Source organism: Vipera ursinii, assembly GCF_947247035.1.
Source record: "Vipera ursinii genome assembly, chromosome: 2".
NCBI classification, from domain to species: Eukaryota; Metazoa; Chordata; class Lepidosauria; order Squamata; family Viperidae; genus Vipera; species Vipera ursinii.
Window position 1 is genome coordinate 108,639,237 of NC_139513.1, and position 24,947 is coordinate 108,664,183.

Genomic DNA, 24,947 nt, shown 5'->3' on the forward strand with positions numbered 1-24,947 from the left:
ATGAAGTAAGGTCATAAGTACAGTTTCACTTAGCAACCGCTTCGCTTAACAACCAATTTGCCAGTCCCAATTGTGGTAGTTAAACAAAGGCTACTTGTACTTAAGTTGTAAAGAATACAGAATATTAAGTGGAAGAAGAAATGAATATGGAACTATTATGAAAACTTTTACAACAGCAACTTTGGTTATCCCTCCAAAGTAGTAAGAAGTGGGGTTTCAGATGAAGGTCTGTACTAGTTTCCTAATACAGGGATATGCTTTATTGAGCTGTTTAGTTGAAGCAGTCACCTTATCTTTGGTTCAGAACCACCTCTTTGCTCCCTCTGTATGATAAATTTCCCTGGTTTCCAAAGACAAATTAACTGGTGCTGCCAAAGTGAATCCAACCAAGTACTGATAGGGAATTTATGCTCTTTGTGCAGATTCCCCATAAATCTAATGGCATTTTGGAAACTTATCTTTATCAGTGTAGTAATGAGACTACAAAATCTAGTGGGAAAAGGCAAACTTGCCACCATTTATGATTTAGTTCCACTGGCTTCAATGTTGCAAAAACAAATGTTATATAAAAGACAATCCAGAATAATATGGAGCAATTTTACAGTAATCTGTCTAGAATCATACCGTCACCTTTTTGTAGTCACTGTTCATCTAGTACAAGGATATGCATGATAAACAAGGTGTTTATTTTGTAACAAGGCAATAAAGGAGAATGAGCACCTAATTCAACAACTTTTCTGGAAAACTATTTGCACTTTATTGTAATGCACACATTTACTCTCTAGTCTTAAGACTTAGGAATTTGGTCTTAGTACTCTGCATCCAACAGATCACATTCTTTCTTATGGAAACTTATGTTAATTTCCCCTCTGCTATCAAACTTTACTTAAAACACCACTGTAAAACTAAGACTGTGGGTCTAGGGTCTACAAATCTAATCTGAAGAAAGGCTAAAATACCTTTTCACTTGCCCTATTCCCTTGAATGATGAATGACACTGTTCAGCTAAAGGGTTTTTTTTGCCAATATCTTCCAATATTTTGCTAAGCTCAATACATTTGTATTGAAATGTATACAGTTTAAAACTCAGGCTTCATAACACAGTGTGGTTCTGGTCAGGCAACAGAGGTAGTAACATTAGTAAAGGAAACATAATAAATATGACAGTTTTAGCATGATGGTGTCTCTTAGCACAAATTCACATAGCTACTAAGATTAGACATGCTTTGGAAAAGATCTAAAAGGCAGAAGAGGAGGCACACAGGTAGTTAAAACCCTATCTGCTAATAAAGGCTATTCTTCAGAACTCATGTTGCAATGATGAAGTTTCTTATGAACTGGATTGCACCAGGACTGCCTCCATAACAGAGGACTGAAACCTGAAGTTGATTTTAAAGCAGGTTGTGCTGCAATTAACAATAATGAATGCATCCATCTTTCTGGTGATTTAAAAAAAATTGTGGTCTGCCATATTTGAGCTTCACCCCCCCCCCCGCCCCAGACTGCTAGAATCAAGTTTTTCCCATCTTTTTCCTGCTATCCAGTGGTTATCCAGATGTATGCATTGGTAATATAATGCAGAGGTACAGAAGGAGCAAACAAAAATTAAAACCTTAAACTCCTTAAATAAATCACGCGTGCTTGAGTTCCTTTCTAAGCCTCATTCTTAATCCTTCCCAAAAGAGTGACTGTGCCTTTTCCTTGCCTTGCAAAACACAGTAACAAATCCATGCTCCTACTCATCTGAAACAGCAATTTATATCTAGGAGGAACCTTTGTTGTTTTCTTTAAATGAAAAGTATTGCCTGTTCCAATCCTTCAATTTTATCATACAGGTCTAGACTTGAAAAGTTCTTTGAGAAAAAAAAGATATAAAAATTATGTCCTGTTTTATTTAACAAATCAAACTTGTATTTCTTTAAAATGGCAGGTTTGTTCTAATCTCTTGACCAAGTGTATTTTAAAGGGATGTACTTTGGCAGTCCTGCACAAAGTGATGGCAGTGACCTCTAAAAATATTCTTACCCAGCCATAACTTATAGTACTAGGCACAGCTTACTATTTTTTTTAAAAAAGATAATATACTGCACTTGAGATATTGCCATTTTTGTTTATGCTCCTTATATATCTGCATTCAAAAATTTCAGACCATGTTGTCAGATTAATAAAAAGCAGAATATTTCCTAATGAGGGCTGAAGAAAGGCAATCAATCATTCTGTAGGACAAGTGCTCCTGATGCAGAAGGAACCCAATGAAGTTATTTTAATGTGGACAATTATAATAGTAGATGTTGCATTCTGAACAGAATTATGCTTTCATTAGATACACTGCAAAGGCCTTCTCCTTTCTCACTGCCTCTTTCTTCATGAATATTTTATTTGCCAGAGCAATAACTCAAAACTCTATCTAGCCCTGTCCAGTATATCTTCTTGTTGGCAGACCAGGGTAAGCACAAATACATCGTCACTACTGAAAGTTAGAAATAAGAGGCAGAATTGTTGATTAAAGCTACCAAATTAGCAAGAAGTGTCTGGGCAATGGCTGACTTCTATTAAATCATAAGCCAATCCCACCAACTTTGCACAACACACTGAACCATAAATTAGCCAAGCTACATTTTAGTCTACAGTTATACAAACCCATTCTCTTGTGTATTTCATGTTCTGATGTCCTTGATGTTCACTTATAACTGTTTTCTATCTCTCTTTCTTCTCTTTAACTACAGATCTACTACAGAAAAATAAACTATAGCTAGTTATCTGTCTGAAAGCATCCAGAGTCTCAACCCCTTTTTCTCCTGAGGTCTGATATACTCTCTTGGCATAACAGTGTGCAGATCTCCAAGAGAACTGGGATATAAAAAGGAAACTAAACAATTTGATCATTATTTCCAAATGATGGTTTTGAGTTCATGTTGCTCTGAAATCCACAATGATTTTGCTCTATAATCAAGTATATCCCCTCATTGAATCAAGTATTTTGTCCTGAGAAATTCTCCTCCAGTTTAAAATATTAAATAAGCCTCTGTGTATGTATGGCTTGTTGGCCATTTAACTGAAAACTAGCTGTGGTGAAGGTGCAAGTATATAGTTCTTACACTATTCAAGTGTGATGTACCTTTCATTAAATTACTATAAATTGGTGACCAGAATCACACGAGCAATAATTTTTCATTTGGTGCCACTATTTTCTTGATTGTTTCTTGCAAATATTTTAATGTCATTATTTCCAAACCAGACCTAGATGTTCACTAATACCTAAACAAATTTCTTCAGACTATGGGACTTAGGACCTTAAGAAGCTTTCTGCCCCAGGTACCGCTATGGGATGGGTACAAAGCCTGTGAATTCCCAGGAAGGGTAAGATAATAATTTACACATTCACTAGCAGTACGTATGTCTATCTTATGAACATGGAGATAATTCTTGAGGGGGAAAATAAGTGAGCTTTTTGCAAATGGTTGTAAAGAAAGCCCAGAATTACAGTGTTGCTTCAAAATCGACCCAAGAGAGTTTGTGCACTGAAAGAAAGCTGTGATGCAGAATGAGATTCAGTTTTCCCTTCTGGGTTAGAATTTCAAGCAGTGAATTTCAGCAATAGTATCAGAAAGGCAACTCCTTTTTTCACAATATGCTTTTAAAAAAATCCTTCAGTATGTTAAGAGCAGAGAATGGCCCTTTGACTTCAGCATCTCCAGTATTGGTGGATGCCTAATAATAGTTTTGCTTGTTCCAGCAGAAAGTTTGGGAATCATTGTAGGCAACAGTTTCATGAAGATGCAGGTTGACAAAGCTATGTTGGCTGTCAATCTTTCTTTCTCCCTTTCTTTCTCTTCCCTCCCCTCCCTTTGAACCAGCATGTGCCCAACTTTCTGCATGAATTATATTGTTGTCTGGACAATGCAGAAATATTACTGGAATTTGCCCTTCTAATCCCAGAGCAGGCATACACTGGTGAACGCTACTCATTCCACATGTTGCTAGCAATGTGATTGGGTTTTCTGGATTTTGCTTCTGGGGCTAGCAGGCAGTACTGGGAAGTGTCTTGAGTCAATGGAGGGACAGAATTCTGCCTCACAGAGCTGGCAGTGTTGAGGAAGTCTCCTTGCCATCACTTCCAGAGCTAGCAGACGCTGGAGACATAATCAAAATCTTTGAAGGCATCCTGTTCCTTCTGAGTGAGGGGCCGTGATTCACGGGGTGGTGTCAGCACAGCTGCTTCAGCTGTAAACTCCTCATCAAAGTTGCTGATGTCTTCACGGCCCTTAATTACTGGCACAAAGGGTGGTTTGACCTTACGAGCCAGCAAAGCTTCCCATTCAATGCTCTGTGTACAAGGGGAAAAAAAGTAAGAACTCTTGACTTCTTTGAGATGATTGTTAATATTAATTACAAAAGGAAATTATATAAATGAATAACACACTGAATAACTGAAGCAAGAAAAGTATACAAAATAAGCTACAAGATGCTGGAAATATATGGAGCCTACAGCAATAATTAGCAATAAAAACCATCCATGTCAGAACAAGAGGTTTTCTTTTCAAAATCCTTATTTGATGGCCATTTCTACTGTACTTCATTTGAGCTATAGATTTTAGATGCAGAAATAGTGCAGGAAATCTTCCACTTCAGAAAAAGGAGAAACTGTCCACAGACAGTAAAAGTCTTTTGGGTGCAACAAGACTGCTTTTTTAATAGCATAAATGTGATCAGATATATGAAAGTAGCCTATGTTTTAATGGATTAAAATTTCTCTGCCTTTGAAGCAGACATATAAGGGATCTGCTTTTTATGCTACAACAGTGTGTCCTTCTCTAAGAAGGCACAAAGGAACACTGTCTTGGTTGCTCTAGTATAGCCCGAGTGAAGGATGATCTCAATTGATAGTTTCAGCCCAGAATACAGTGCAGAACTTTCTTTGAACGAATCGATAACTAACAATCTGAAGAAAGAATAGAAAAGGAATGAGGTACTTACTCTGAAAAATGGGTGCTTCTTCACATCCTCTGCATCACGCTCACTAGAACCCAAGCGCCTTTCTGGATTCCGACGCAGCAGCTGAATGAAAAGTGAGGCTGTCAACATCAAATCAATAAGGGCAGACAAAGCAACTCTTACCCACCACCTTCTCCCCCAAGCCCAGAACAGTATTTTGCATGGCTATATCGTGTTTTATGTTTTCCTGCCTACCCCAAATCTAATGTCAGTATGGAAACGTTGCAACTAAACCTACGTTCGTTAAGTTCAAGTCTCCGTCCCTGTGTTCTCCTAATCCTACAACCCCATTAGAAGAATCTCCTCTCCAGTTTTAGTCCTGGCAAATTTACAGCTGAAGCAGGAGGCACTCACCCGGCGCATGATTCCAATTGCCTCTGTGGAAAGAAAACGGGGGTAGCGCACCTCATCATTGACAATGCTGTCAAACACTTCTTCTTCATCGTCTCCTGGGAATGGGGACTACAACATCAATTGGGACAGAATTGGATATCAGTCTGGATTCTTCCATCATTCTCAGAATCAATTGCATCCATCCTCACCAATCCTAGATTCCCAGAAAAAACTTGAGAAACTGGATCAGAATCTCCCAACCTGGATAGTTTCCAGTCTTAAACTCCCAGAGTTCAAGCATGCTTCCTGGGGAATTTTGAGAGTATGAAGGCCACAGACTCGGAAGTTGCCCAGATTAAGAAATACGTTAGCCTCCTGTATCAAGCTCCCTGCCACACATTTAAATACACCACTTAGTTTATTTTTCCCTTAATGTTCAATGGCATGACTTCAAACAATGAAGACCCATTCCCAAGCATCTAATCCAAAACCCTGTTTTGCCCCACTTTCCATAATTACATAAGGGTGACTTACCTCACCTACAAGCATCTCATAGATAAGGACCCCCAAGCCCCACCAATCGACTGCTCTTGTATACGAGGTGTCTGTAAGCACCTCAGGAGCCAGAAACTCTGGTGTCCCACAGAATGTGCTAGTACGGTCAGCATAGCCCATTCCTGGCAAACAAAAAGAAAAGCTGTATTAAAAATACGACTTCAGCAACAATCCTCAACAAAAGTGTAGAGAACAACAAAAATTTCAAAATCCTCATAGAAAGTTCTGAAATAGGGACAGGATTGTCCACAGCCAGGAGTGTGTGTGTGTGTGTGGGGGGGAATGGCATCCAAATGTGAGTGTAAAAATGAGCAACTGAAGTCCCAACCTACCCCTTAATGCAGGGGTGTCAAACTCAATTTCATTGAGGGCCGCATCAGCATTGCGGTTGCCCTCAAGGGGCCGGGTGGGTATGACCAGGGTGGGCGTGGCCTACTGGGTAGGCGTGGCTAGAGTGTGTATGGCCTACTGGGTGGGCGTGGCCAGCTCTACATCGTTTGCATCAAGGGTGCCTATGGGGGCCTGGGCAGGAGTGGGACAGATCTGAGGGTCTCTGGCAGAAGGAGGGTCTCTGGGCCAGGGCCAAGGCAGTGGGGGCCATTCCCTCACTGTTTCCAGGATGGCTTCGCGGGCCACATGAAACCACTTCGCGGGCCGGATCCGGCCCCCGGGCCTTGTGTTTGACATGTCTGCCTTAATGCATCACACACAGGTAAAATGGTGTGGGACTTGATCACCTGGTTACATTTGACATTTTGATGTCATTGACCACAACCCCTAGAAATCCCCGAGAATAGGGCCTTTTCCCCAACATTTACTGCTAACTTTTATATTTTTGCATATCACAACGCTACCAATGCATGCATGATGACTGTACAAAAAATCTTCTCTCACCTCTTTTGCAGTCTCTGCTCTCCCCAACTGACACCTAGGGGTTTTTTTGAACAGCTTCAGATCAGCTTCTGCTAATCAAGCCAGCATAATTCCGAGAGACATATTATGTTTTCATTTTATTTAAAATATTTATGCCACCTTTGGAGAAATTAACCCATCCCCTGAAATCACCTTCTTTGCAGAGGCCAAAATCTGCAATTTTCACAAAGCCTTCTGTGTCCAATAGTAGGTTATCCAGCTTCAGATCTCTGAAGGATAAGAAAACTTTTAAGTAAAATAAATGCTGCATTTTGCAGGAATTGTTACTTACTGCCACAAAAATCAGACAATGGCGTTTCTAAACTTTTTACACAGGAATCCTCCATTATAACTTTAGCTCTTTGTGGCAGGATCTTAAGACATTACTACATTTCAAAAGTCATGTTTAGGAGAAATGGTTTGAGCAACGCTTATCCTTGCTAAGTGAATGTGAAAAGAATTGGAAATTAATATGCAAATAGTTCTTCCTTACTGACTGCTCATTAAGCAACCAATGTTGTGACCGCATTGAAAAAGTGGATAAGTCCTCATTCTTGCAACCGTCAGTGCACCCCCCTCCCGTGATTGTAATTTGGGCACTTGACAATCAGTGCATATTTAAAATGGTCCTGGAATCATGTGATTGCCATCAATGACCTTCAAAGCAAAGTCAATAGGGAAGCTGGCAGGAAGTCACAAGTATTATGACATGTTTAATAACCAAGATGATTTGCTTAATAACTGCAGCTAGAACAGAAATCATAAGTTATTGCAGTCATATGACATTTCACTTTCCAACACAGCTGCCGATCTCAACTGTGGTCAGTAAATGAGGACTACCTATGGTGTAATAATACGATGATGTGAAAAGATGCAGAAAAGACTATGAAAGAAAGGGAACATATGGAATGGCTTTAATAGTGATACGTACCTATATACTATCTTGTGGTCATGAAGAAACTGCAGGCCCAGGACCACACAAGCAGCATAAAACCTGAAGGTGAGAACAAACTGTGAAACCCCTGCAGCAAAGGTAACGCCAGCTCTATTCTGGCAGTCAACAATGATTCCCATTTGTGGGAGCTATAATCTAAGAGAGAATAATGATATAACAAATAAATGGGGCTAAAAACCCAAGACCTAAATTTGCTCTCAGTACATTGGAAGGATAGCAACATTTAAAATGGCACCCAACAAGGTTCTTTCAGGAACCCGTTAAGATGCATTTTTTTTGGTACTGTAAGGTCTGCCTTCTCTCTGATGTGGCACTTACGTTGCACGTGGCTCTGAGAAAACATCAGTGTGTATGTGCATCATGAGGTCTCCACCTGCTGTGTACTCCATGACAAAACAGACATGCTGGGGTGTCTGGAAACAGGCGAAAAGGTTCACTAGGAAAGGATGCCGTGCTTGGGTCACAATCTCAAAAATCCGCTTCTCACACATCAGGCTAGGAAGAGGGGGGAAACTATCAGGATGGGAGACAGCTATATGCAATTCGATCCTCAGTCATGTTAACTATCACTTTCATAATTGCAGTGGTGCACAACTACACATCATTAAAAAAGAACAGACCTTGACACACTTGCACATTTGAGCAGTTCTATACTATGATTATATATTTGTCTGGGCATTTACCCTTTCCATTTCTATCTCACAGTTAACTCACCTCTCTACTTCATCTCTCGCAACAATATCCCCTTTCTTTAAGGCCTTAATAGCAAACAGTTCTTTTGTTCGGTGTAACTCAGATAACAACACCTATATAAAAGATGAACAGAAGCAAAGTCGTTATTTAAGATATTGATCAGTGACTAGGAATAGTGGTCAGGAAATGCAAAGCAGGCTCACAGAGAAAAAAATATATCTTTCAGCTCTGCATCAGGTTTGTTCTCAGCTTGATTGTTTTTTAGTATTTTGATTTTGATCAGGCATATAAATGTAATTTAAGTCCTATTGCGATTACTGGTCTTGTTTTGGTAACATCAACAGTTATAAAGAATGTCATCCTATTTTTCCATAACATATATGTTATGAAAGTATTCACTTAAAATCATTGTTTTGGATACTTTTAAGGCATATATTTGTAGCCATATGACTGCATGTTTCAGGGAAAAATAAAAAAACTAAAAAAACTTGAAAAATAAAGTTTAGGAGCTTTTAGAACATATGGAAGAAAACCTACAATGGCAACTTTAAGACTTGTGGACTTCAACTCCCAGAATTCCCTGGCAAGCATGGCTGGCTGTGGAATTGTGGGAGTTGAAGTCCACAAGTGTTAAAGTTGCCAAGGTTGGAGACCCCTCTCCTAAAGGATTGCAAGAACAGCACTTGTAGAATGGCATGAGGCCACCTCTGCAAGAAGACCACTCCTCTCATTGGCTGCCGTGTCTGTCAAAAGCTTCAGAAAAATGAGAAGGTAAGTTCAGTGCTCCCACACATGGCTGGGTGACTGGACAGGGAGCAGGGCAAAGCGTCTAGGGCAGTGGCAGCTTCGTGTGTGCTGGTAGCCCCAGGAGCCAGCTGAGGCTCCCACATGCTGCTAGGAGGGAAGCAGGTCCAGGGCCACAGCAGCTTCATATGTCCCAGTAACCCCTGGAACTAGCCAAGGGCTCCCATGCATGGCTGGGTGGAGAGCAGTCTGAAGGCCTGCAGGACTGCGGTAGCTTTGCATGCACTATAGTTCCTGGAACGCCCAATGCCAATGGGCCCTGGGCCTCCCAGAGCTTCCCCCATTACTTGAGGCACTCCCGCATTTTGCTTAATCTCAGCAATTGGGTGAGATGGGATTGGGATTGTTGGAGGAAAGCAGTCGCATGAAGTGTCACTTAATAACTGCTTCACTCAAATGATAAGAGATTTTGGGCCCAACTGTGATCTTTTTAGTCAAGGATTATCTGTACTAGAGTTACAAAGGAGACGTATTAAAGTTTTGAAAGACTTGATGAGGAATAAAGAGAAAAAAAAGATGAAAAATCAGTATGTATACACACACACACACATGTATGTATGTATGTATAGGTAAAGATTCCCCCGCACATGCGTGCTAGTCGTTTCTGACTCTAGGGGCCGGTGCTCATCTCCATTTCAAAGCCGAAGAGCCAGCGCTTGTCCGAGGACGTCTCCGTGGTCATGTGGCCGGCATGACTAGACGCCAAAGGCGCACGGAACGCTGTTACCTTCCCACCGTAGTGGTCCCTATTTTTCTACTTGCATTTTTACGTGCTTTCGAACTGCTAGGGTGACAGAAGCTGGGACGAGTAACAGGCGCTCACTCTGCTACGTGGCACTCGGGATTCGGTCAGCAGTTTGGTGGGTTGAATCCCGAGTGCCGCGTAGCAGAGTGAGCGCCTGTTACTCGTCCCAGCTTCTGCCAACCTAGCAGTTTGAAAGCACGTAAAAATGCAAGTAGAAAAATAGGGACCACTACGGTGGGAAGGTAATAGCGTTCCGTGCGCCTTTGGCGTCTAGTCAGTCCGGCCACATGACCACGGAGACGTCCTCAGACAAGCGCTGGCTCTTCAGCTTTAAAACGGAGATGAGCACCGGCCCCTAGTGTTGGAAACGACTAGCACGCATGAGTGGGGGAACCTTTACCTTATATATATATATGTGTGTGTGTGTGTGTATACACACAGACACACTATAGAGTTTGAAGAATTTCAAGCAGATTGATAAATTAATAGGAATGTTTTTATAAAAACCATCCATTAAATGTTCTTAATCTAAAAAAAATCATATAATGATAGGGGCTTTAACTGTCTTGAATGTCAGCTTTATTAGTGTGCATATATATGCTGAGTTGCATTTCACTATGGAACTAAATTATTATCTGACCCTCTTTGATAGGATAGAAAGGAGTGGTTCCTTTTTTAACCAAAATTTTTATTGAATTTCCAGTATTAAGAGTTGTAACAAAAATATTACTCATTTATGACAGAAAAAGACAGTGCTGCCAAGAATTTTTAGCTAAGATCAAATGTAGTATCTAGATTTAAAATCTTGAGCTGGTATTAGTTGTTTGTTCTCTGCTTAGGAATTTGTTCTTTTTGATATGATGGAAATATTGATCAATATCTTCTGTGTTGTCAAGGTTTAATGCTAAGTTTAAAAACTGAGCTGTTTCAATGTATACCATTCTACCTCTCTTTCTCTTTTCTTTTCTTAACAATAACATATATTAAAGATGAAAGAAACAGGACTGCCATATTCCAAACATTGTGTTTACTCTCATTATGCTACTAATTGATGATTCTGCATCCATCAAGATGGAGGCAGATGTTTTGTATTGAGAGAGAGAGACTGGCAAAAACTGGGGGGAGGGCATGCAATACTCACTTTGCCAAAGTGCCCGCGACCGAGCACAGCTACAAAATGGAAATCATCCATAGTGAGAGGTGTTTTTCTCAGATGGCTGCTACAAAATAAAAGAGAAAGTCAGGGGTGGCTCCCTACCACTAGCTCTACCCCAACACACATACACAAATCCTTATACAAAAAAATAAAGTTGTTAAAAGTCAATGATTTAGCAAAATCAGCTCTGGGCATTCCTTTTTTTCTATAAATATATATAAAACAACTTTTCCCAATCCTCCTGATTTGTGGGCTTTAGAATCCCTTAGCCAACGTGGCCACTGATGATAATCGTGGGAACTACATCTAAACAGGTCAAAAAGGAAGATTGAGTCAGACGTTATTCATCTACCAGGTAAATAAGTTCCTGATCATTCAAGCAGGATTGAAATTAGCAAAATAAATAAATAAACAACCCTGTTTCTTTATACAGGGACTTATCAAAATAATTGTATCTTGCATGATCACATGAATACTTATATGGGGTAAATGCAGATGTAATTGATGGCATACCACCAGAATTGACTGGCATAATTTTATCAGTAAGTGCATACGAGATGTAGGTCAAGGAGAGGGAGCAAAAGCAAAGAAACATCTTAAAGGCAAGGAAATTATCTGTGTTTTGCCTAGAGATATATTAACTCAGCTCCCATTAGAATTCACTGTTTGCAAGGTGAGCAGAGCACACTGTGGATGTTCTGCCATCATGGGGAATTAAGTCATTTATTATCAGACATTGTACTGGTGACATCTGTATCCTCATTTCAGACATCACTATATGCATTAGAGTTTTTGAACCACTATGCATAGTGCACATTTAATGAAGCAAATCCTAGGTAGAAAAATCAGTGTATCAACAACTATGCATTTATTTGCAACACAGACTGTTTATAATATGCTGACAGAACAAGGAGTTGGAGACGTAAGTGAGCCATTTCACAGGAAAGAGTAATTAATAGCAAGATAAAACAATTAAGAGAGTCTATGCTGGCAGAAAATGGGAAAAAGCTGTTACCTACCTGTGAAAAATACTTTCAGATCCTCTAGTCTCACCTCCTGAACCTAACTCCATTTGAAAGACCTCCTCCTCAGCTTGTGAAGTCTGTAAAGAAATAGAAATATAAAAAAAGAAGTAACTGCTGGAAAACAGGATTTTCCCTGCCTGCCGAAACTGAAAAAGAGACACTTACCAGTAAGAGCTTCCCAGGAAGCTCAGGATCATCCTGGCCCAAATGCCCAATTTGAACTCTATCCCCTTCCAAGTTCAGCTTCTCAATGGCAATGTCCCTGGATGGGGGGGGGGAAGAATTACATGGAAAATTACCAAAGAAACTACAACCTGAGGAGAAATTGGGTTAATTAAGATATTTACTCCAGGGGTCGAGGCACTGATGCTTTCCAAATGTTTCTGAATTACAAATACAAGCGGTCCTAGCCTTCACAGTCAATAGTAAGGGACGTTGTAAGCTACACATGGGGACAGATTTTATTTTAGGACTATAATCCTGAGGTGATTTAGCAGGACATCCAAGGAATTTTATATTAGCCCCTTAAATATAGGTGGCGTGATGGCTCAGCGGTTAAGATGCTGAGCTTGTTGGCTAGAAAGCCGACAGCCCGGGTTCAAGAACCGAGCATTGCTCTCTGAGTGAGCTCCCATCTTTGCCTAGCTCCTGCCAAGCTAGCAGTTGGAAAGCACGCAAATGCGAGTGCCACTTTGGTGGGAAGGAGACAGTGCTCCCTGATATCATGCTGGTCACATGACCGCCTTTGGACAGCATTGGCTCAATGGCCCTTGGAATGGGCCCCTTACAGTCAGTTATGACCAGCGGAGTAAAATCTGCAGGGACTCCTTTCCTTCCTCAAACATATGGCTTCAGAAATATTCACACCTTAGCTTTCTTTCATCAGCCAATAGCAACAAAGTGAAATAAGTATAATATGAAACATGAAAACATGGTTTTTAAATGCTGCAGCAGCTCCACCCCACACCTTCAATTATATGAAACACCTACCCAGAGCTCTGTCTACTTTCTGAGCCAGATGTTGGAGTCATCTGCGTTGAGGGGCTATAAGTCCCTGTAGTACTGGCAGTGGGAATGAGGCGTCGGAGGAGACGTACCCAAGTGGCAATATCAATGTTCATCTGACGAGCACGCAAGAAAGCTTTCCCTAGAAAAGACACAGCTGGAATTTTGCAAGTGATGACACACAGGCAGGCATACACGTTTAAGGGGACTAGGGGATCAAACCAAAGACACCCAGAGCTAGCATCCCATTTCCACAGCAGCCAAGAAATACAGGTAGTCCTCAACTTACGACCACAATGGAGCCCAATATTTCTGTTGTTAAGTGAGGCAGTTATTGAGTATTGCCTTATTTTATAAACCTTCTTGCCTCAGTTGTTAAGTGAGTCACTGCAGGTGATAAGTTAGTAATCCGGTTGTTAAGTGAATCTAGCTTCCCCATTGACTTTGCTTGTCAGGAGGTCACAAAAAGTGATTACATGACCTTGGGACATAATAATGGTTATACATATGAACCAGTTGCTAAGCATCTGAATTTTGATCATATGATCATGGGGATACTGCAAAAGTTGTAACTGTGAAAAACAGTCATAAGTCAGTTTTTTCAGTGCTGTTGTAACTTTGAATGGTCACTAAATGAACTGTTGTAAGTCAAGGACTACCTGTACTATATCTTTGTGAAGCCTGTAAGTAGTTTTCTAAGTTATTCCTCAGAAATTCATAGAGGTATATTATTATCCTGGACAGTGCATCATAGATATTTGAGCATTAACAGCCTTATCCCTCATTAATATTCTTATACCCCTTTCAAAACATTCAACCTAATGGCCATCAGTTCTTATGACACCTAGTTCCATAGGCCAATTCTGTGCTACATGTAAATATTTATAATTGTTCCAGCCATTCAAAAAGGATCATTTGATTACCTAACAGCTTAGTGCTATGCTAATCCATAACAATCAGGAATCATGACACGAAGGTCACTACAGGAATGTATGAGATCAGCGGTACAGGAAAATTCTCAAACCTGCCTTCATCAGTTCAAATTTAACCATTTATGTTTTTATATATTTATGCAGAAAAATGCCACTGGGAAAACAGAAATTAGTATTAGCCTCCATCCAAATACCATACATTCATGAACAAATCCAAACATACTGTATAGGATCAAATCCCCAAGAAGAGATAACAATATAAGAACTAAGTCTACATAAATGGCCAAGAAAGTGGGTTATGAAATGCTTAGACTAAAACCTACACTTGCTACTTTATTTATTTATTAAATTTATACGTAGCCAATGTAAATGAGATCTTCTTACTCCACTAACTATTTCCATCATGAACCACCCCACTGAGACCCCAAGCCAACTGACAGAGTCTGCAGCATGCCCCTTCTGCCAGATCTGTTGTATATCCAATATAAGCTATTATCCATTTACCTTCAGCTCCATCCAACAAGGACTAGGAAACCTGAAGGCCTCCAAATGTTATTGGATTCCAATCCTCATTAAACTCAGTCAGCCTATCCCCAAAGTCTGGATTACAAGAAAGCTGTTATGGTAAAGGATCTTTTGTAAGGATTAGATGAAATTATTGAGGTATTATTGAGGCATTGAGGTACTCTTAATATTTAAAGTATGCTATACAGGTTTCCAGATACCCATGCATGTGTATTTGTCTCATAAAAGATGCAGGTATTTAACATGTAATGAAAGCAGCTACTGAAGCCATTTTTTGAAAATGATGTGTTCAAGTTATGGAACAGAGCATTTAAATGCAGCAAGAAAATAGTTGAATATGTTACAAGACTAGATTTCATTGGGGAGGCCAATTGGTTACTTTTCTGCCTGAGATCCTAGCAGGAAATGTTCCCTTGGAGAAAAAAAAAATACTTTGGAGAAGCTCATCCTTGGCCTGCTCATCCTCACCCTTACTCAGTCACACAATGAGAATAATGTGAACAACCACGCATGATATGCAACAATGACGACAGATATTCCACACCAAAAAATATGCCAACGTGATACTCTAGCACCTTATTTCCAATGCCATTTCTCTCCCAGAGCTAACCAAGCTGGCAATTGGTATGACCTGGTCCTTCAACACTGTAGACTAAGGAAGTACTCGAGGCTGGCTGATCAAGATTCAAACTGTGGTCTGACTCCTTACCTTGCTGCTTGGAGAAGATCTTCTTTTGTCGCTGGAGCTTGGGTATGCGCTCAATGACAGGGTTAAAAAAGATAACCTGCAGCAAGAGAGTGTACGGTAAGCCAGGCAAAGGGGCAGTGCATCCTGAGAAACAGCTCCTGCTGCAACACTGCTGCAACACTGCTGCAACACTGCTGCAGTGAAAAGCAGCCTTGAGGCTCAGGCTGTTTCTTTCGCAAGCTAGATCGACCCAGATGCGAACAGCAACCTCTGGCTGACTGGGGCTGAGGAGCCTCCATCTAAAAGGAGGAATTCAGTCCTGCTCCTCTTCATCAGCCATCATCAGCACTTCATCAGACATGAGCCTCAGAGTGTAAGGCTCCCACCCACAGTTCCACTACCCCACTTTCTGCAGTAGCCGAAAGGTCAAACCTCCATCCACTACATTAAAAAACAAACCCCAAACCAGAAATCACTGATGTTTATTTATGAAGACATTCCTACTACTCTTTATCTTTAATACATTCAAAGTGAATCACAACCTGGCTGAAATATAAAATAAACACCATCCTAAAATGATTAAGGCCAGAGGTTTAACAAATAAAGCAGGGAAAGATTGAAAAATGAAAGCTTGAAATAACACAAAATCTTAGCAGCATATCTAAAGAGTTCAAAGTGTGGGATCCAGCCCCATGCTAAAGCCTCAAGGCTGTACAAGCAAGCATATCTAGTATGGCTTCTGGAGAGTCATAAATGGTCAGGAAAAGAACCTTTAGCTCGGTTAATGAAGCACAACAAAACTGAAATATTTTGACTTCACTTAGCATCTCAAGGATAGCGTTAATTATAAGCAAATAATCTTGTAATGTGAATTGTTTGTGATGGCAAAATCTTTCCATAAAGTAAAAACTTCCATTAGAAACTGACCAATATTAAAAGGATGAAATATTTATTCATTATAAGCCATTATTTTGTGATGATTTGAAAGTTAGCATCTTGTAATATGTAGGACCTCAAAAAATAACAATTTCGTCCCAGACTATTTGACAACTTTGCTCAGTAATTCCAAGTTATTCATTTTTTTAAGGTTGAGCTTTTATTACAGGGACATTTTCACTTATTTTTTTACATCAACTGTAATAAATTATACATTGAAGTATTCCACAGATAATTCATGTTTTAGGGCAATTTAGTTCCAATCCAGAGCTAAAATATTCCATCATCATATACTGATTTGATTGCTGAAAATTGCAACATCATTTTTCAAAGATAATCAAGGAATACCTTATCTGATATTAAACATAGGGGTTGCACATGAAGAAAAAAACTAGGTTGATTAAAATATGGGGTATTTATGCAAATAGAAAGATGTTGGATGGGAATAGCTTTGATGATGATTTGTCCCTTATTTTTTTAAAATGGAAGTACACAAGTAGCATATTGCAATGGGGTTCAGTAAGAATAATTATTTTAAAGTAATAACACTATTTCAAAACATATTTGTAAAAACTGAATTTTCACAACAGGAAATAGCACCATGTCTAATCAATGACACCAAAAATATAAAAAAGAAAAGAAAGAAATGTTTTGTCCTTCTTGAGTTATTGATGATAAACTGTGTGGGTCTTATTGTCACTGGTTAAGTTTCCTGAAGATCATTTCCTGTCTCAAAGTACTTGGGATTTTAACATTCATAAAAAATTGCTGACTTTGGGAATAAGGTGAATCCATTGGAATTGGGCAGCTAATAAATTCAAATAAATAACTAAAGCTTTGTCAGTTACTTTTCACCTGACTCCCTCTCCATTTCATTGCTGATATGGTATAATCGAAACAGGCTGAGTGAACAAACTGAAGAATCTCACACAACAGTTTTTATATAAAGAATCTTTTTAACTCTGATACAGTGCAGTATCAATACTGGATAAGGATAGACCTTCTCTACAGGCTGAATAAATTAAGAAGCAAATGCCTGATTCTATAATGAAGCAGCCAAGTAGAGATGGGATCCTATAGCCCCATTATTCCTGTTCATTGTTCAGACTAGTGGGGCTCCGATGACATCTAATGGCCCACATGTCTTCCCCATTCCACTCCCTTTGGGGGGGGGGAAGGAAAACTCGTGTAATTGATTTATATCTAAGTATGTGATGTTGCAAACATACAGCACACGTATGGATTAATGGTGGAATTATCACACACAAGAAGTGGAAACAAGAAAATAAGATGCCTGAATACTTTTTCAGTAGCATGTAGATAATAATGCTCTCCCTTCATTCTCTCCACAACTGTACATATAGCACTTAGAGGTGAAACTCGACAAATTAGAATATCGTGCAAAAGTTCATTTATTTCAGTAATGCAACTTAAAAGGGGAAACTAATATATGAGGTAGACTCATTACATGCAAAGCAAGATAGTTCAAGCCGTGATTTGTCATAATTGTGATGATTATGGCGTACAGCTCATGAAAACCCCAAATCCACAATCTCAGAAAATTAGAATATTGTGAAAAGGTGCAATATTCGAGGCTCAAAGTGTCCCACTCTAATCAGCTAATTAAGCCATAACACCTGCAAAGGGTTCCTGAGCCTTTAAATGGTCTCTCTGTCTGGTTCAGTAGGAATCACAATCATGGGGAAGACTGCTGACCTGACAGTTGTGCAGAAAACCATCATTGACACCCTCCATAAGGAGGGAAAGCCTCAAAAGGTAATTGCAAAAGAAGTTGGATGTTCCCCAAGTGCTGTATCAAAGCACATTAATAGAAAGTTATGTGGAAGGGAAAAGCGTGGAAGAAAAAGGTGCACAAGCAGTAGGGATGACCACAGCCTGGAGAGGATTGTCAGGAAAAGGTCATTCAAAAGTGTTGGGGACTTTCACAAGGAGTGGACTGAGGCTGGAGTCAGTGCACCAAGAGCTACCACACACAGACGGATCCTGGACATGGGCTTCAAATGTCATATTCCTCTTGTCAAGCTGCTCCTGAACAACAAACAATGTCAGAAGCATCTTACCTGGACTAAAGAAAAACAGACCTGGTCTGTTGCTCAGTGGTCCAAAGTCCTCTTTTCTGATGAGAGCAACTTTTGCATCTCATTTGGAAACCAAGGACCCAGAGTCTGGAGGAAGAATGGAGAGGCACACACTGCAAGATGCTTGAAGTCCAGTGTGAAGTTTCCACAGTCTGTGTTGATTTGGGGAGCCATGTCATCTGCTGGTGTTGGTCCACTGTGCTTCATTAAGTCCAGGGTCAACGCAGCCGTCTACCAGGAGATTTTGGAGCACTTCATGCTTCCTTCTGCAGACGAGCTTTATGGGGATGCTGACTTCATTTTCCAGCAGGACTTGGCACCTGCCCACACTGCCGAAAGCACCAAAACCTGGTTCAATGACTGTGGGATTACTGTGCTTGACTGGCCAGCAAACTCACCTGACCTGAATCCCATAGAGAATCTATGGGGCATTGCCAAGAGAAAGATGAGAGACATGAGACCGAACAATGCAGAAGAGCTGAAGGCCGCTATTGAAGCATCCTGGTCTTCCATAACACCTCAGCAGTACCACAGGCTGATGGCTTCCATGCCACGCCGCATTGAGGCAGTAATTGCTGCAAAAGGGGCCCAAACCAAGTACTGAGTACATATGCATGCTTATACTTTTCAGAGGTCCGATATTGTTCTATGTACACTCCTTGTTTTATTGATTGCATGTAATATTCTAATTTTCTGAGATTGTGGATTTGGGGTTTTCATGAGCTGTACATCATAATCATCACAATTATGACAAATCACGGCTTGAACTATCTTGCTTTGCATGTAATGGGTCTATCTCATATATTAGTTTCCCCTTTTAAGTTGCATTACTGAAATAAATGAACTTTTGCACGATATTCTAATTTTTTGAGTTTCATCTGTATACAAGGAAGCCACCATTGTTTAAATTCATTCACTGTGTAAAAGTATTGCAGAACAATATTTGGGACATGTTGCTGCTACCATGCTCTTTCTGGATTTCAACACTTTCTATCCACTCACTCAATTAAAATAATCTAAGTACTAGAATGTCAGTTCCTTCCCACCCAGCTTGACCGCAATCATTTTTTCCCGTTACCTCTGCTAACAGAGTGCCCTGTGGCTCCAATTCCAGGTGAATTTCATGGCGCTCATTGTCAAGAAAATCTTCCAGCTTGAGGTATTTCAGAGCACAGAGACTGCGGTAGTCACGCCAATAGACACCAATCTCCAGCTCTCTTGACTGATATGGAGAGAAGAGATCCATTAAAAAGATCAGCAGCAAGTAGTCACTGTCTCCACAACACATCCACCACTCCTACATTGAGGTCCAAATTGTTTCCTAACAATCAGTTAACAGGGGCTTCACCATATTTCTCTATCTGAAGAATGGTGATATCAAAGAGTACACAATGAAAGAGATCATTATGAACAGATGCACTTTAATAAATATGAAAAATATCGACTGGAACACAAAACAAAATAATTTCTATAATAACCTGATTCCTCTCCTTGCAGTTATTATTCATGTGACTATGGCATGAAATTGGAGGGGTAACATGACTTCTTTGCCACAGAGATATGAGCAGAGGGATGTTTATATAGTACAGATCTGGTATCTGAAGCCCATTAAAAAGGCACCATCTTTGCACATACCCTTTCTAATTCCACTGTGAAAACCTGGTTCCAAGCTTGTAGGCCAATGGCTTTCCAAGCGGTCTGGCCTACAACTCCATTGTCCAACTTCAATACAGCACTTATTTCATCTATGAGAGAAACAATTGGAATGCTGAGAAAGAGCAAATAAGATAAGAGAGCTGAATATAAGAATTTCGTTTCATGCTGACCAACTGCATTAACACCAATGCAGCACTAAAACATATTAACATCCGTCTTATTCATTCTCTCATTTTAGTGCAGTTCACCCTCAAGACTACTTACTGCTGGTATCTTCTGATTTGATGGTGGTCCTGCCACTTACACTACCACTGCGATTATATAGCCCTCGCCCGCTGCGGCTCATGAATGAAGGCCGTGCTTCACCAGGACTGTTGCAAGGCAGGCAGACAGTGGAGCCACGGGTACGTCCTGGGACAACCTCCAGCAACCCACTGCAGCCTAACAACTGCACTTCCAGGGTCCCTGCCAACAAAAAACTTCTAAGAACCAAAGTCTGGAACGTTTAAAACAAAACAACAATATTTTCTTTAAGAGAGAGTCAGCAAGAGATCAGGCAAAACAAAATAAATCCTATTATCTCATTTGTGTATGGAAAAGAAGGTACATTAAGAAAGGATTAGAAAGCGCAGAAAACAACTACTGTATGAGATGGGGATACTGACTAAGTAGAATGTTCTCATTGTTGCTATTAATTATTACAATTTCATTTCTATATCACCTTCTTAAATGGCTCAGATCGAATTAAACACAGTCAATAACTAAACCGAAACATTCTGGCAATAGACTGACCCAAGCTATGCCCAGGGAGAAGGGGAAACGCAGTCACCTGTGAGTGGAGATGGCTTTGACAGGGTATTATACTGGTTATGCTGGTAGGAACTGGTATTGCGGGCACTGAAGGCAGGAGAGGAGGCCAAGATGAGTTCCTCCTTGATGATGCAGGCCTTTGGATGATCTTCAGGCAGTTCAGCTAGACGTTGCTCCAGAGAATATCGCAAAAGATCCAACTTCTGGCTTGATTCGTTCAGCCTGGTCTGTGCCTACAGCAAAGGTCCAGATCATCAAGTACCAATTTGGCTCGGCCTAGTAACGACCCATTTTATATGCTCCTTCCATTTCCACACAGTTTCCAAACCAAGACAGTCCGCCTGATATATCAACAGTGATATAGACTCAGCACCCTTCTTCAGCAAGTGGACTGTTGGATCCCAGGCCTTATCTCAGATACAGAGCTTAAAAGTAGGAAACCAAAGTGCAGTATTCCCTGTGCCCATGGTACAGGTTATAGGAAATCTATATGTAATGCAATGTTTTTTTTAACTCTTCTCCAGCAATTATTAGAATTTAGATGCAAATGTTCTGACAATGAATAAACCTGTCACAACTTCTTTGACAAAAACTAGTTGCTTTTTTGTTTGTTTGAGGGATTTAATTGACTAGGGCATACAATGTGAGGCTTCAGATCAACAGTGGCCTCCCAAAATGTCAACTGTGATCCACTTCAAATGTTTGTTTATTGTGTTTCTAGACTTTCCATCTCCCAGAACAGACACAAATGTTGTCTTTGAACTGTAATTTTTAATATGCCAGAAGTGGGATAATATTAAATATATCAGAAAGTCATATTAATTTAATTTAATTTAATTTAATTTAATTTAATTTAATGCAACTTTTTTCTAAATTGTGATTTTTAAGATTCCATCCCAAAGTCAGACACAGTGCTTAGTCTAAAGAAGACTGAGCCTATTTAGCATAGGAAGTTGTGTTTGGACAATAAGCACACCGGCTGAGAATGCTTACTTGTAGGGCCAAACACATCTAGAAACACCAGTCTGGGAACAGGTGATGCAAAAGTTGCAAATATATGTCAGAGAATGGCATAAATGGAAACAAGAATTTTAGGTTATTTCTATTCTGCTGTAAATTATGGCTAATTTACAGTAGCGCTGAATTGCTGACTGCTTCATTTCTTCAATCATTTTATGTATCTTTATTATATATTACCAACCAAGCAAACTGCACCATTACCTCAGAAATAGCATGACGATCCTGAACTTTGCCGGAGCTCAGAAGGCGCAGTACATTTTTGGCACCTTCAGATATAGCATATTCTACTTGAAAGTGATGGCGAAGCTCCTCAATTCTCAATTCTATGGCGCTTAGATCTGTGTTCCCTGCAAGGAACATTAAAAAGTCAGTCTATTTCCATTTGTATGCTTAGCACCAGGGCCACGAAATGACACCCACAACTTCCCTAGTTCAGCGCCAGCCTTAACTATTATGTATTTCCCAGAATATCCTCAACCCCTTGTAAAGACATTCTTAGGAAATAAACACGATGGAGGAATATAGTCCAGTGCTCTATTGGAGGTAAGACTATTTGCCTGCAAATAATAGGAAAGGAACATCCAAGGCTGGAGGGAACTGGAGAAAATAGAGAGAACAGCCTCACTGATAGGATATAAACATAAATAGATGCATTGTGACTGCCTACCTATCATAGCAGCCATTTTGTTACTTTGACAAGCTCTTACATTTTATGGTGCATACTAGTCCAAAAAGGAATCCCTGGCTTAAAAGAATGATAGATCCCTTTGTGCTTAGCTCCAAAGGGAAACCCACAGACCTGCATCCAGACCCAGAAATAGGGGCTTCACACCAGTTGGGGAAAAGGCAGGACTTTAAACTGTTCCAAAAAACCATTTCCTAGTTTGAGAGAGCAACAGGAACGTTGGCCTTTCTGAAGTGACAGCCTGGCTATCACATAAACAGAGCTTGCAGCGAACAGGGGTTTTTTTCTTGTCTTCTTCACCTTGCCCATCTTCCATAGTCAGCTGCACCTCGTCAGCTTGCACAGCCTTGCGAATCTGCATGCGGATAATGTTTATCTTGGTTTTGCTATCTTGTAGCATTTGCTGGGCTGTCTGGAGCAGCTTCCGATCCTAGATAGAAGACCAAAGGGGAGGACTGAATTCTCTCCAGCAGAAGAAAAGTATTGAAAATCACAGAAAAATCAATGTAGCTGGCAATAGGTTTAAGACAGGCTGACAGACCAACTGACCGAAATAAGCTGTAAGAATACACACAGAACAAACTGGACTGCCTTCCTTCCAGGATATTAACAATTATTACCTCCAATAGTTATCTCTCTTTAATTCTGCCCATCCATCAAGAGTTGGGTGATCTTCCAAAATGTAATCAATCAATCAATCTGGCAGGATCCAGAAAATGTGCCTTTTCTGTTGTTGCTCCTGGCCATTGGGTCAGCATTCTCTTTGAGATCTGGCTGACCTTGACCCCGTCTGCCTTTCAAAAGGCATTAAAGACCTGAGTCCCCCCCCCTTCAGAACTGGGTCTCTGACCAGTATGACCACTTGGATAATTTTTTTCCCCCTGCCACTTTATGTTGATCTTTTTTTATTATAGGGTTTTATTGTTCTTTAATGATGTACACCATCCTGAATCATGTGACAAGTGGATGGTCATAAGAGAAAAATAGATAGATAGATAGATAGATAGATAGATAGATAGATAGATAGATAAAGTAAATGAATGAATAAATAAATAAATAAATAATGAATGAATAAATACATACATACATACTTCCCAAGCCTGAGGACTCAAACTGTTACCCTCGTATGTTGCTAGTGGAGTGGGAATACAGGAATTCTAATGGGTTTTCAGTTAATCACAAGAACTGTCTATTTCTTCAGCCAAAATTATTTCCAAAATAATTCTTTATTTAAAGAACACTCCAAAATTCAGATTTTTTAAATTATGAGAAACCATGACTTCAAACGGCAAATATATATATATATATATATATATATATATATATATATATATATATATATATATATATATATATATATATATATATATATATATATTACATTCCTGGATTTACAGAAGCATCTGCTTCTGTCAAAGTTCGTGGATGCTAAAATGCAGCAGTGAGATCAATTCAATCAATATTTGTCTTTTGGATGATAAGAATCAGCATCAAGGATATAATTAATTATATATGAAATGTAGACCACAATTTGCTAAGTCATAGGCCACACCATTTCATTCAATGTTTTAAAGAAGCATTTTTTTCCAGATCTTTTTGTACTGAGGATGGTTCACAGTAAGGAGTTGGCCAAATGAGCTTAACCCCCAAATGAGGTTGTTTTTTTCCTCTTCCCCAAGAGAATGTTGTGCTATTTTTGTTTCTACTTGCAAAGCAAGGGAATGTTCTATTTCAAGGTAACTTGAGCCCCTTGAAGGAGCAGTTATCAGAAGCTGCTTGTTCTTGTGCTATAAACTGTTTAAACATTTTAGAACAGTGTATTCCAAAGGTTTCTAGTGGGAGACATGTCAAGCATCAACACAGACATAATTCCGTAATTATCTAAGGAACTTTGGAAATCAGCACATTGGTTTGTTACTTCTGCTTTGCAGGAAAAAAACATGTAAGGGCAACCAGGGATGCTGATATGCATTCTTATTTAAAACGTCTTGGATACTTTGGTTGGGGGGAAAAAAGTTCCTAACACTTTTTGAGAGAACGGGGCTACTAAAACAGCCAACACTGACTTAGACGGATAGTCAGATTCCTTATCAGGTTGAGGACACCGATGCAGATATTTCTTTTGCAGGGCAGACATATTACTTGAGCATGTGTAAAATGACAAGAAATGCCTTTGTTTAGAGGAGGAGGACAGTGGAAAGGAAAACAAACAAACATACTTTGGCAGCACCGTTGGCATACATCTGGATCATGTTCTCTGCTCCCTGCTTCACTTTCAACTCAATGTTGAGCTGCTTTTCCAGACCAGCAATACGACTTTTATTAGCTGTTGATCGGCTCAGGCTGCCCGGTGATTGTGGGGCATCTAAAAAGGGATCAGTCATAGACATTAATGTAAGCAGGATGCACATCCTTAAA

At 39.9% G+C, this 24,947-nt stretch overlaps 1 protein-coding gene across 2 annotated transcripts in view; it reads right to left on the reverse strand.

The window, feature by feature from the left end:
* Nucleotides 1-488: 488 nt before the first annotated feature.
* The window catches only part of PKN1 (protein kinase N1), an 89,001-nt gene continuing 64,542 nt past the window's right edge, over nucleotides 489-24,947 (reverse strand). For both annotated transcript variants that reach the window (XM_083357050.1, XM_083357051.1), the window contains exons 3-22: nucleotides 24,749-24,894; nucleotides 22,830-22,959; nucleotides 22,046-22,191; nucleotides 20,844-21,057; nucleotides 20,279-20,479; nucleotides 19,994-20,103; nucleotides 19,437-19,580; nucleotides 15,345-15,420; nucleotides 13,164-13,320; nucleotides 12,339-12,435; nucleotides 12,168-12,250; nucleotides 11,134-11,212; nucleotides 8,465-8,556; nucleotides 8,069-8,245; nucleotides 7,727-7,789; nucleotides 6,949-7,025; nucleotides 5,863-6,005; nucleotides 5,350-5,457; nucleotides 4,978-5,058; nucleotides 489-4,327 (exon numbers count right to left, since the gene is read on the reverse strand). In XM_083357050.1, coding sequence (XP_083213176.1) covers nucleotides 4,124-4,327; nucleotides 4,978-5,058; nucleotides 5,350-5,457; nucleotides 5,863-6,005; nucleotides 6,949-7,025; nucleotides 7,727-7,789; nucleotides 8,069-8,245; nucleotides 8,465-8,556; nucleotides 11,134-11,212; nucleotides 12,168-12,250; nucleotides 12,339-12,435; nucleotides 13,164-13,320; nucleotides 15,345-15,420; nucleotides 19,437-19,580; nucleotides 19,994-20,103; nucleotides 20,279-20,479; nucleotides 20,844-21,057; nucleotides 22,046-22,191; nucleotides 22,830-22,959; nucleotides 24,749-24,894 — 2,528 coding nt within the window. In that variant the 3' untranslated portion in view covers nucleotides 489-4,123. The remainder of the gene's footprint in view (nucleotides 4,328-4,977; nucleotides 5,059-5,349; nucleotides 5,458-5,862; nucleotides 6,006-6,948; nucleotides 7,026-7,726; nucleotides 7,790-8,068; nucleotides 8,246-8,464; nucleotides 8,557-11,133; nucleotides 11,213-12,167; nucleotides 12,251-12,338; nucleotides 12,436-13,163; nucleotides 13,321-15,344; nucleotides 15,421-19,436; nucleotides 19,581-19,993; nucleotides 20,104-20,278; nucleotides 20,480-20,843; nucleotides 21,058-22,045; nucleotides 22,192-22,829; nucleotides 22,960-24,748; nucleotides 24,895-24,947) is intronic.